This window comes from Pristis pectinata, chromosome 3 (genome assembly GCF_009764475.1).
Source record: "Pristis pectinata isolate sPriPec2 chromosome 3, sPriPec2.1.pri, whole genome shotgun sequence".
In the NCBI taxonomy this organism is placed as follows: Eukaryota; Metazoa; Chordata; class Chondrichthyes; order Rhinopristiformes; family Pristidae; genus Pristis; species Pristis pectinata.
The window spans coordinates 75,130,228-75,142,838 of record NC_067407.1 but is presented as its reverse complement, the minus strand read 5'-3'; the positions used below and the strand labels follow the sequence as shown (position 1 = coordinate 75,142,838).

Here is a 12,611-nt window from a genome sequence, read left to right as displayed (position 1 = left end):
ACTATCAAAAGATTTCCAGCTCCCTTTAGGAACTAGTTTATACTTTCATTTACTCTCAGTTCTTTACTTTATTGTTCTAATATTTTTCCACCTTTGATATTTCTTTCTTTGTTTCTTGTGCATAGATTTTTAATTTTATTAATAAAAATAAATTAAAACATGCTAAAAACTTTTAAAGATTTCCAAAAGACATACATAGCAAATGCACAAGAGGTACCTCAAAATGACTGATACTTGCAAACTGTGTAAACCTGCCTGCTTTAAAGCTTTCCTACAACTTAAAACGCAGGATACAGCCTTTGCAAGTTTGTTATACATGAAACATTCACTGAGCTAGGACCCTCTTCCTTTCTACCCCCAAATTCCTTTGAGGTCAGTATAAACTAGTCTGAACAAGGTGTCAGTAGGCTTTGCAAAATGAACAGCTTTTGTGGAAAGGTTTGTACTTTATCCAGTAGGAAACTGACAGAGAAACAATTCTATGTGTGGGATAGACTGCTTGCCTGGATCTATCCATTTTGAAAATAGGGGGATCTTAATAAACAAAAACTAGTACCAGTCCTCTGGGTACTTTTAATAGGTTTCACTGTACTTCAATTGAGTTTCAACCAGGTAACAAGATAAAAAGTTAGTATCTGACTCCAATAATCAGATGGCCTTTGGTTCATATGTGGTAGGACTTGCTGAATGATGACATAAAGTTCTGCAAATATATCACTCTAACATAACTAGCTTGACACCATTCCTAATATGGTCTGAGTCCTCCACCTATCACCTGAACACCCCACAGCTCATGCTCTACTTCATGCCACAGAAAGTTTCCATTGGATCTAAATGTAAAAAATGTTTTCTTTTCAGAAAAGATCAGTATTAGTCAGAACTCCCAAGCAGCATTGAAGATACTTCATCATAAAATTGAGAAAGCATTTTTAGTGTACTACTTTCAATATACAAAAGGTAAAACAAAAAAAAATCAATGCACTGCTAAGACACATGCATAATCACAACTCTCAGATTTATATTTCATTTCACATTGCCTTCATGAAAGCCTGATCTTAAGTAAAAGCACAGCAGCATTATATTGCAGTTGGGTAAAAGAATATAAAAAGGAACTTATTTCATGCTTGAAAAATCCAATAGTGGGCTCTTTCTGCTGGGTTCCATCATATTTTTCTTTTAAATAACTACATTATCTCCAGATTGCAGCAGCTCTCTGGATGTCACTAGTATTTCTAAGCAATATTATTTACTGTCAAATTAAAGGTTACAGACAGAACTAATCAAGCTTTACCAACAAGCTAATCATCTGAATGGGTGAAACATATTCTTCACTCAAACACGACTAACCCTCTGTAACCTTTGTTAATAAAAATATGGAACAGTGAATAGAAACATGAAAAAATGTGGGATGAGAGGGGTGAGGGAGGTTGGGATCCAGTGAAGTGAAGGGCTGAGAAGGTGAGGGTGATGTGCGAGGGAGGGCCTAGTGGACAGTTCGGAGGACAAAAGTAAAGACAAAGGGGTATAGTGGTGGTGGGGGGCAGGAACGTGATAGGGTCAATGGAGGCCAAGTGATTAGAGTGGATGACTGGGTCTAAGAGTTTAAGGCCAGGGCCAAAGGCAAGCATCAAGGAGGAAAGCAGGAAATCAGAAGTGACAGCATGAAAGGAATGAAGGGAGACCAGGAGGATAAGGGAGGCAAGGGAAAGTTAAGGGTGTGGGGAACACAAGTGGCTCCCAGAGCACGATGGAGACCAAGAATGTAAGGAAACCTCAGGGATGCCAAGAACTTGGGGAGAGGGAGGGGGGAAGGTCATGAGAGGGTACAAGGGAAGCAAAGGGCAGTGGGGGGGCAAGGAGTACTGACTGCACAGGAGATGCCAAGAACATAAGGAAAGCAAGAGGCTCTGAGGGATTTGGGGAACCATGACTGCAAGGTGGCTGACAGTGTGATGGGGATGCAAGATTTCAAGTGGAAATTTGCAAAGGTGAGCATAGCTACTGGAATTTGCTCATCACAGACCAGTCAGGTGGATAATACCATAATGAATGTACAGGAAGTGCTAGAGCAGAGACAGAACCTCAGATACCTGGCAAGTTTGTGCTATAATTCTTCTGTTATAAATGCTTTCATTATTTATGCTAAATTGTCAAGAACCAGTGTCAAAGGACTAATTGAAGGACTATTCTACAGGACTAATTGAAGGGCTATTCTACAGATTATAGGGTATTGTCATTATCCAGAGATTTATGCTAAGAAGCCATTGCTGCTGGAACCTTCTTCAAACCATTACAGCTCAGGGCATTTGTGGCTCACAGGCAGCAACATCATTAATGTTAAGGAGCTATACTACAAGTTACTTGCTTAATTATCTATTATAAAACGCATCTTGGATTTATATAATTTTAAACTGAAAAAGAGAAAGTTAAAGCAATATGAACGGTGCCTTCAAAAGGCAGAAAACAAAATAGGTTGCCAGAAAAAGGTTGTGGAAGAAGAAAATTGCTAATGATAGTGTGAAAATTTAATTAAGTTTAACTTGATCTAATTGCTACAAGGTAGATGAACCATTTATATTTAAGAGTCAATGTTCAATTCCAACAGTAGGAAAGAAAATATAAATAACGATTAAAACTGGGGCAAGCTATAATACAGTTTCAAAAATGTTTGACTAATAGATAGAGCAGCACATATTACTGCTGCTTAATTAACATATTAGCTACAATAACAATTGAAAGTACAAAGACGATTACAATCTTATGGAACAGCTATTTAAAAGAGAAAAATAGTTATTTATTTCACACTAGCATCAATAAGTACAGCAGTCATAAATAACATCATCACAAATAACACATAAATAAACTCAGTCTATGCTTCTCATAACTGACAAAATAATCCAAATACTTGCTGTCTCATATGGTCATTTCACATGTATATAATCCTGCTCATATACCTCAATCACCTCTCTCTCTCTCTCCCTCAGTTCCTGTGATATCAGCCTTTTGTGCATCTGCAATTCCCTTTTGCTCCTGCCCTGCCTATTGAGTTCAATTCCAGCCCTTTGCCCATTTCAATTTCCTTTGTTGCACCATTGCCAACTATGTCGCACATTATCAAATGCATTAAAACTTTGCTAATCCAGAATCTTCAGGCTTTCGGCGGTACCCAACTAGCAGATATTACAGAACATCCAATGTTATTCCAGCAATATTCCAACACACTTTTAATTTCCTTTTTTATACATCACACAGTAGAATAATGAATTTTCCAGAGAAACAAGTTTAAAGAAAGAGCAGAAAATGAGGCCCAAGTTTTAAGGGAGCAGGGGAAATAGAAACACCTGGAGTTTCAAAGGTGCACAGGAACTGGGCCCCAGGAGAGGTAGTAAGGGAACCAGGGCCCCTGTGAGTAGAAGGAAGCACAGGAACTGGGTCCCTTTGATTTTAAAAATGGAGGGGAACTGGGGCCCCAGTGAGTAGAAGGGAATATAAGAACCAGGACCCCAATGAGTGGAATGGAGAGCAGGGACTGGGGTCTCAGAAAGTGGGAAGGGAGTGCAGGAATGGGTGCCCCAGCAAGTGAAGGGGAGCAAGGGAACCAAGGCCCCAGTGGGAGGAAGGAAGTGCAGGAATCAGCACCCGGTCAGCCGGATGCTGAAACATTGGAATAGTTGGAAGCAGATATCAGAGTTTTACTATTTCTTAGTTACATTCACTGCTGAGCAGTGTAACCTTTTTCAGTATGATACACTCCAGGGTGAGAGGAGCAAGGACACAGCTGCATGTTCAGCTTTTGCCTGGCCAGTTGCTAAGGGTGTTGGTGACTGAGCCTTATTGCAACACACTCCTCCAGTTCATTTCAAAGTAATGTAAAGAATGCAAGCCAACACCCGATTGGATCGAGTCAGATCTACAGTCAGATAGACAGAGGCACAGATGGAGAGAGAGAGGGAGAAATAGGAAAAAAAGATAGAGGGAAAGATCTAGGCTAGAGAGAGAGGGTGGAATGAAGGAGAAAAGGAAGGGGAGGGAAAGCAGAAAAGAGAGAGTGATTACAGATTGGGGATATGTGATAGGCAGCTTCTTCTGGAGTGGTTCACAATGAGATCAGGCAGTAACTCGTGGTTGCAGCAGGGGGAGAAAGGAAGTTGATACAGTGGTGGGAGTGGTCCAAAGGATGAATGTGAGTAGCTAAGTACTGTATTGGCTTTCTTAACAGGCATCACAGTTCAGCACTGCCCTGAGAAGACCATGTTGAAAACCAACAAATAGAGGTTTTGTGGATGATCACAAACATTAGAACTAATGGTCTTCCAAATCATTATAAATAGCTTCAATAATAACCAGAATAGTGTCATGATTGTTTTTTTAGATGAACATTATACTTACATCTGGATATTCTTTAACAGGCACATAAAGTTTCTCTTGTAATTGTACAATAGGCCCCACACCATCTGGTAATTCTGCACTTCTTTTCTCTGTGCTGCCATTTAATGTGTCGTTGTACATATCTTTCCGCACTCTGCTGATCTCTGCAGAACAAAAGGGATGTTAAGACAAGCCTACGAAGTATTTATCTTAAAAACAGTTGAAAATAGTTCTCACAATAAAAAGTAAACAATGCATCTTTCTGGAAAGGCTGCCATGGTGACAATATGAGGGAGGTATAGCTCTCTGTTATGGCAGGATGCAGCAACCTACTCTTACATGACGACTAGATGGTTCCACACAGGAAGGAAACTTACTAGGTACTTTTTAAATAATTCTCAGAGCAATAGAGCTAGATCATTCCCTGACTCTCTATCTCAAGAGTGGATATGAAAGAAGAGGAAAGAAAGGGCAGAAATGACAGAAGCAGTTTATTACAGAGGATGTTGTAGAAAGTATTTTCATAATATGCACAGGATTTATTTCACTTGCAGATCAGACTTTCATACTTCATACAAATTGCTCCTTTGCAGTATAAATATCTCAATTCCCAATTAACAATTAAGACACATTGTTGGTGTTGCATCTTGTGCAATACACTAAGGCTTTGTTATCCTCTGACTTTCTATTCACAGATACACATGCTCACCAGGTTGGCTGTGTATTACTGGAAGTGTTGGTAAATACTGCACATTCTTCCAGATCCCTCTAAGTGTAACACCCAGTGAGAGAGTGCATTCAGAGCCAATGTCTGGGGTGGGAACACCTGGGGTCAAGAACGTGGGTAGATTTGCAGCTGGAATGAGGGTCATGCATGCAGCCAGAAGCTGGGAATGTTGGGTAGGTTTGTTGTCAGAGTTGAGGTCCATATTTCAGATTGTTTTGTCATGCTGAAAATTTCAAGCTAAAACTTATGCTCAAGTTGTTATAACCATGGAGGAATTGCCATCAGCATCAGTGGTATTCATGCTTTTTTATTATCCACAGGAAGTCCATGCCCCTATCCTTTGCAAAGTTTAATGTCCAATATATTCTATGTCCAACTTACCTATCATAAACAACCAAATTCTGCCAATATTTTTATATGGAAAATATATGCAAAGAAGTGGTAGTGTATATGAAAAGGTCTAAGAAATATTAGGTCTTAGTACTTGATGGTTGCCAAAAAATCAATAAAATTCCACTGCAATAATGTTCAACACTACGTTATTGATCCAAATTGTTTAAAAGAAATTTTTCCCCTAGGCCAGCTCTAAATTTCCAGCTGTATATTTACTCTTTCCCTCCTAAACTATGGCTGACCTGGCTTCAAAGACGGTGTGCCAGCAAACATTTCAAGGATAAATGCAATAGGATCATTTAAGTTCAACAGACCAGTCAGTTCCGAGAAAACAATGCATTATGCTGGAAAGGGCAAGAGGAGAATGCACTGCCTATAACCCAAAATACAGTATGAAAAACATACTAAGTGGAGTGGAAGAAATTAGTCTAACATTAAATTTTCCAACAAGATACATGAATTAATGGCACAAACAGAAATAAATAGGTGCAATCTAACAGCCATTACGAAACAAAGTTGCAGAGGTTGAGAAATGGATGTTCCATGATACTTAACTTTTAATGATATAGGTAAAATGAAAAGCAGTAGGATGGGGAGGCATAGTCAACATTTGTTAGATTTCTTCTTTTCCACTTCTGCAACATCAGATGTAGCTGGAAATCAACCAGGTGGGGAATGAGGAGTGGGGAGGTGGAGGGAGGCATTTCTGTTGTCCTGCTACATTGATATCATCATACAAGTTGCCAATAAGTAACAAACTTAAAATGTCAACTCTGTTCTTTCTCCTCATTGCAATTCACCTATCGCCGAAACAGGTCTACAGCAGATGCCATCTCCCTGGCCCTACACTCAGCTCTGGAGCATCTGGACAGTAAAGACACCTACATGAGATTATTGTTTATTGACTACAGCTCCGCCTTCAATACAATAATCCCAAGCAAGCTTGTCACCAAACTCCGAGACCTAGGACTCAACACCTCCCTCTGTAACTGGATCCTTGACTTTCTAACAAACAGACTGCAATCAGTGAGGATAGGCAGCAATACCTCTGGCACGATTATTCTCAACACTGGTGCCCCACAAGGCTGCATCCTCAGCCCTCTACTCTACTCCCTATACACTCATGACTGTGTAGCCAGATTCTGCTCTAACTCCATCTACAAGTTTGCAGATGATACCACTGTTGTAGGCTGTATCTCAAACTGCGATGGATCGGAGTACAGGAAGGAAATAGAGAGCTTAGTGGAATGGTGTCATGGCAACAACCTTTCCCTCAATGTCAACAAAACGAAAGAACTGGTCATTGACTTCAGGAAAGGGGGCGGTTTACATGCACCTGTCTACATCAATGGTGCTGAGGTCGAGAGGGTTGAGAGCTTCAAGTTCCTGGGAGTGAACATCACCAACAGCCTGTCCTGGTCAAATCACGTAGATGCCACGGCCAAGAAAGCTCACCAGCGCCTCTACTTCCTCAGGAGGCTAAAGAAATTTGGTTTGTCCCCTTTGACTCTCACCAACTTCTACCGATGCACCATAGAAAGCATCGTATCTGGATAAACTGCTCTGCCCAGGACCGCAAGAAACTGCACAGAGTTGTGGACACAGCCCAGCACATCACGGACACCAGCCTCCCCTCCTTGGACTCTGTCTTCACCTCTTGTTGTCTTGGTGAAGCAGCCAGCATAATCAAAGACCCCACCCACCCGGGACATCCTCTCTTCTCTCCTCTTCCGTCGGGTAGAAGATACAGGTACCTGAGGGCACGTACCACCAGACTTAAGGACAGCTTCTACCCCACTGTGATAAGACTATTGAATAGTTCCTTTATACAATAAGATGGACTATGACCTCATGATCTATCTTGTTGTGACCTTGCACCTTATTGCACTGCACTTTCTCTGTAGCTGTGACACTTTACTCTGTACTGTTACTGTTTTTACCTGTACTACATCAATGCACTTTGTACTAACTCAATGTAACTGCACTGTGTAATGAATTGACCTGTACGATCGGTTTGTAAGACAAGCTTTTCACTGTACCTCGGCACAAGTGACAATAATAAACCAATACCAATACCAGATGCTACCAGAACTGCTGAATATTTCCAGCACTTTCTGTTTTAATTTCAGGTTTCCAGCATCTACAGTATTTTTGTAGTAAAATATTCTACCGAACTTTTTAAATATTTTACCAGGACCAAAATAAATACTGGTATATCGACAAGACAATAAGCAAGAAGGTATTAAATCAAAGTTTAAAAAAGTAATTTTTTAAATTTTAAAACACATTGCATTTTGTAACAATATCAGAGATCAAAAATCTTCAACATTTCTTTCAGGACCACAGAGGTTAGCAAACATTGTAAATAGCTGTCTCTGGAAATTCATGCCCAGTCAGTAGTGTTAATGGTCTCACCAGTGTGTGGTACTCTCCCTCCAAAATTTGTACTGGCTAGAGATGAATTTCTTGGTCTTTAAGTTCCTTTCAATTCATTAATTGGGCCACAACAGAAGAGCAAGGAATCAATTACTATAGTTCGTGGATACATGCATTTAATATGTTGCTATCAGATTCCCCCTTTTTAATGGTGAGTGCGCACTGTTATTCTCATCATATGCTCCTGGCAAGATGGCTTAATATTCAAAATATTTAAATGTACTAGTTTTAAATTCAAATTATTTTGCCAAATATCTTTATTCAAGTTTATTGTTACATTTTGGCATAAGCTGTTCAAACAAAATTCTGACCTGCTAAGTGCTTATATAACATTAGTGGTAGAAAAGCAAGAAAGAATAACCACAGTAGATTTAAATCATACTGTACTTTGTCAATACTGCAAACTTATTTTAGAAGTTCATCTTTGCACAATTAGCAGCATAACTCTGAGGACTACAATGAATAGTAAGGTACCAGATCGCTCCAAGAAGCTGTGTCATTGTGGTGTAAATTTATAGTACAGTATATCCATGTCCTGACTTTCTTCAATACTACAATTCTTGACAATCCCAACTCATAATTCATATGTCAAAATATGCACTATGTATTTTCTAATTATTCACACTCATCTATTAATTTATGGCATGGATTTGATAGAGTCATTTGCCTAATTAATGGATACTTCAATAAAGGAAATATTGCAATAAACTCTCATGTATAATCTGATCAAAATATGCAAAGTTCAGGCCCCTGAACACCAATCACGCTCAATCTTCAGAACCAATGGCAGAGTTATGGTTGGTTTATAGTAAAGAACTATTAGCCCCTTTGAAAGTAGAGAGGGAAATGCAACGATAATTGGTCAGACTTTATTATCTGCCTGTCAAATGTTCCTGGGGCAGAGCTTCCTATGCTTTAAGAGGAGATCCCACACCTGACAAGCTTCTGTCAACATTTGACAAAGACAAGGGTTGGGGTGGGGCATTCAGAAACATTTAAAAATTACTAAAGTTAAGGCAACTAATTAAGTTAAAATATTAAAAGTCTAAAAAAAAGTTAAGTAAAAACCCAAAACACATAAGTAATTAAAGACACTAACAAAGTAGCTTTGCAACCTAACCCTTTGTTCTACAATCTCCATTGAAATGAATGGGTTCTTGGATTCTGTAACTCCATTTCTGTTGGTTCTGAAGTGATTGATGATGCCATGCAGACCACACTGTAGACTTGACAGGACAAACGTGTGGAGAGTTTGTGAGGTGGTGCTCAGCTTCTGAGTGCTGCTGAAGCATGGATCCAAATTTATCAATGCCATCTGAAATGCTCCTTTTCCACTTTGAACAGTCATGGGCCAAGGGTTCCCAAGAGTCGGTGGGGATGTTGCATTCCCCACCATAATGCAGTACCCTACAGAAAGGCTGGACTCTGCTATTTGACTCCATGTGCAATCCTGGAATTCTACAGATCTCACCTTCGAATCTATCAGTAAGTCCTGGGCATCCATCTTTCACAGTTTATATGTGAAACTCCAGGATTCATTGCAGCGTAAAGGGTTAAATGCCTGTAGATCTGAATGGAATACCTAAGATCCAGACACTTGCAACAGCAAAGTTCTGATATTTCATTCCCAGAACATAATTAAACAATAGTTCAGAAATTCTATTAAATATATCAACTGAAAAATTAAGAAAACAGTTGGGATCTCTAACAAAAAATCCAGCTTATTTTCAATACAAATGAGGCCTTTCCAATGTGTGGCAGGTTAGTACATGTTCACATTCAAAGTACAAGACAAAAGTTTGATAAGAAAATCTTTTGATATGGTATACCACAAATCTTGACAGAACTGTGCTTTATGCATGGTTTGCAGAATCAGGGTTTCCTGATGCGAGAACTCTGCAAGTCTGTGTGTACTGACTATAAAAGCATTGGTGACGCAAATAATTACAAGGTAGTTATTTTACAATGTCAGTTGAGGTACCATGTATAAGAAGGAAGCCAAGTGATAAATCATAATCACCAGGCCTTTGAACCGCAGCTTTATTCCATTTCAAAAATCATTTTGATCCAAATGTTAAATTAAAATGCATTGAAAGGTGTCTAAAAATTAGCTTTACTCCTCAATTCTAACATCAGAAATAAATAAATAAATAAATAAATGAATGAATGGCAGTCACTGTTGGTTGCATGGAAACAACAGTGAAAGCTACACTGCATTTGACAGTACAAACTAACCAGATGAGGATTTGATATACAAAGAGGAGACAAAATTTTTGAAAATAATTTGTCACAAATCGCTCCATTTTTAAGTGTGCCAGAATCTGTCAAGGACATAATTTTATTTCATTCAAGTACAACTTGTGTGAGAAACACAATTAATGCTGAAAAAATCCATCCACACTTTACAAGTTGTAATGCCTCGGATCCTGAGATCTCGACTCTCACAAAAACCAGTGTTCAGCCAATTCAATTCACTTTATGGGACACCAAGAAATGGCTGAGAGCATTGTATACATAAAAGGCTATGGGACTTGGCAATTTCCCAGCTGCAATATTGAAGAATTATGCTTCAGAATCAGCTATGCTAAACTATACCAGTACAGCAACAGCAACAATATTAGTATTTACCTGACATTGGGGAAAATTGCCTCATGTTGGAGAAACTGGACAAATCCAATCTGGCTAATTCCTACTTTCAATTATCAGAGACCTAACAGAAGATGTCATTTACAGTGTTATCATGCATCACATAGTCACCAATAAGTTGCTGATAACTGCACAATCTGGGCTTTGCCAGGACCACCGAACTCCAGAGCTCATTGCACCCTTGGCCAAAACATGGACTAAGGAGTGAATTCCAGAGATCAGAATCAGAATTATTTTCACTGACATATGCTGTGAAATTTGTTGTTTTGCGGTAGCAAAACATTATGTCTTTAGACAAAAAGACATAAAAATTACAAAAATTAATAAAATTAATCTTTACAAAATTAATATCTACAAAAATAAATAGTGCAAAAGAGGAATAACGAGGTAGTGTTCACGGGTTCATGGACCATTCAGAAATCTGATGGCAGAGGGGAAGAAGCTGTTCCTGAAACTTTGAGTGTGGGTCTTCAGGCTCCTGTACCTCCTCCCTGATGGTAGTAATGTGAAGCGTATATGTCCCTGGTGGTGAGGGCCCTTAATGACGGATGCCGCCTTCTTGAGGCACCACCTCTTGAAGATGTCAGCATTTGACCAAGTGTTGACCAAGGAGCACTGGTAAAATGAAGTCAAGAGGCAACAAGGGGAAAGCATTTCAATTGTTGAAGTCTGCCTTACACAAGACTGGAGGTCAATTATCCAACACCAAGTACATTACTTCTGGGATCCCTCAGGCAGTGTCCTTTGCAAAACCATCCTCAGTTGCTTCATCAATGATCTACCTTCCATCACAGAGTCAGAAATGGGAAAATTCACTGATGATCGTGTTAAGTTCAATTTCATTCGCGACTCCTCAGAAAATGAAGCTGATCATGGGCATGGGCTGATGACCTGAAAAAAGTGGCAACAACCATATCAAAGGAGGAAAGATATTTTTGCAGAGTAATTAGGTTCTAGAATGCAGTGCCTAGCCAGATCCATTATAGAGTTCAAGTGGAGTTAGGAAAATATCTAAATAGAAAGAATTTGCAGGGTTATGGGAAGAGGGTCAGGTAGATAGACTAGCTAAACTGTTCTTGCATAGATTTGGCATTGACTCAAATGGCCTTCATCCAAGCTGTAACCATTTGATGATTCTCTGAAGAAAATGGATTCTAACCTCCTATATTTGACATTACCACTGCTGAATTTCTGACCATTAACATCCTGGAAAGGTCACCATTGACTAGAAACTCAACTAGATCACCCTCCTAAACACTGTAGCTACAGGAATAGATCAGAAGCTACTTATCCTATCGTGAGTGACTCATTTTCTGTCCTGACATCCCAAAGAATTTCCAACATCCAGAAAGCACAAGTAAAGAGCATGGAGTACTCCCAACTTGCTTGGATGAGTGCAGCTTCAACAATCCAAGCAGCACTCAATAGAGGTTGAAGCTGCTTATTCAATTGACACTTTTCCATTGAGGACACATGGTGGCTGCTATATGTACCATCTAAAAATTGCACTGCCAAACCTGACAAACTCTCAATGTCTTCCACCAAGAGGATAAGGTTAGCAAAAGCATGGGAACGCCACCACATGCAAGCTCTTTTCCAAGCTGTATACCGTCCTAATCAGAAATATTACCATCTTGTCACTGAAACTGGATCTAAGTCCTTCAAAATCCCTGCCCAGCAGCAATGTAGGAGTAGCTTTGTTAGAAGTACTGCACTGGTTCAAAGAGGAGGCTCAACACCACCATATCAAGAGCAAATAGGGATAAGGAATAAACACTGGCCTCACCAGCAATCCCCAAATTCTGAACAATGAACAGCAGTTCCCATTTCCACACTAATTTGATAAGGATGTCAAGAACTCTGTGTTTACTTCAAAGACTGATCCTGCTTCTTAACCACATATAAAGAAGAATGTTTCTAAAAAAGAAATACATCCAACTTGTAAAACTGAACAACGATGGAACTCATTTTCCACAAAGCAGAGACAACATCTTCCCCTAAAACACTAACTCAGTAACAAACAGGGTAAAGCATTATCATA

At 39.4% G+C, this 12,611-nt stretch overlaps 1 protein-coding gene across 4 annotated transcripts in view; it reads right to left on the bottom strand.

Moving 5' to 3' along the window:
- Positions 1 to 12,611, bottom strand: part of LOC127567951 (protein quaking) — a 428,171-nt gene that overhangs the window by 304,443 nt on the left and 111,117 nt on the right. For all 4 annotated transcript variants that reach the window (XM_052011188.1, XM_052011187.1, XM_052011190.1 and 1 more), the window contains exon 2: positions 4,390 to 4,532. In XM_052011188.1, the coding sequence (XP_051867148.1) occupies positions 4,390 to 4,532 (143 nt within the window). The remainder of the gene's footprint in view (positions 1 to 4,389; positions 4,533 to 12,611) is intronic.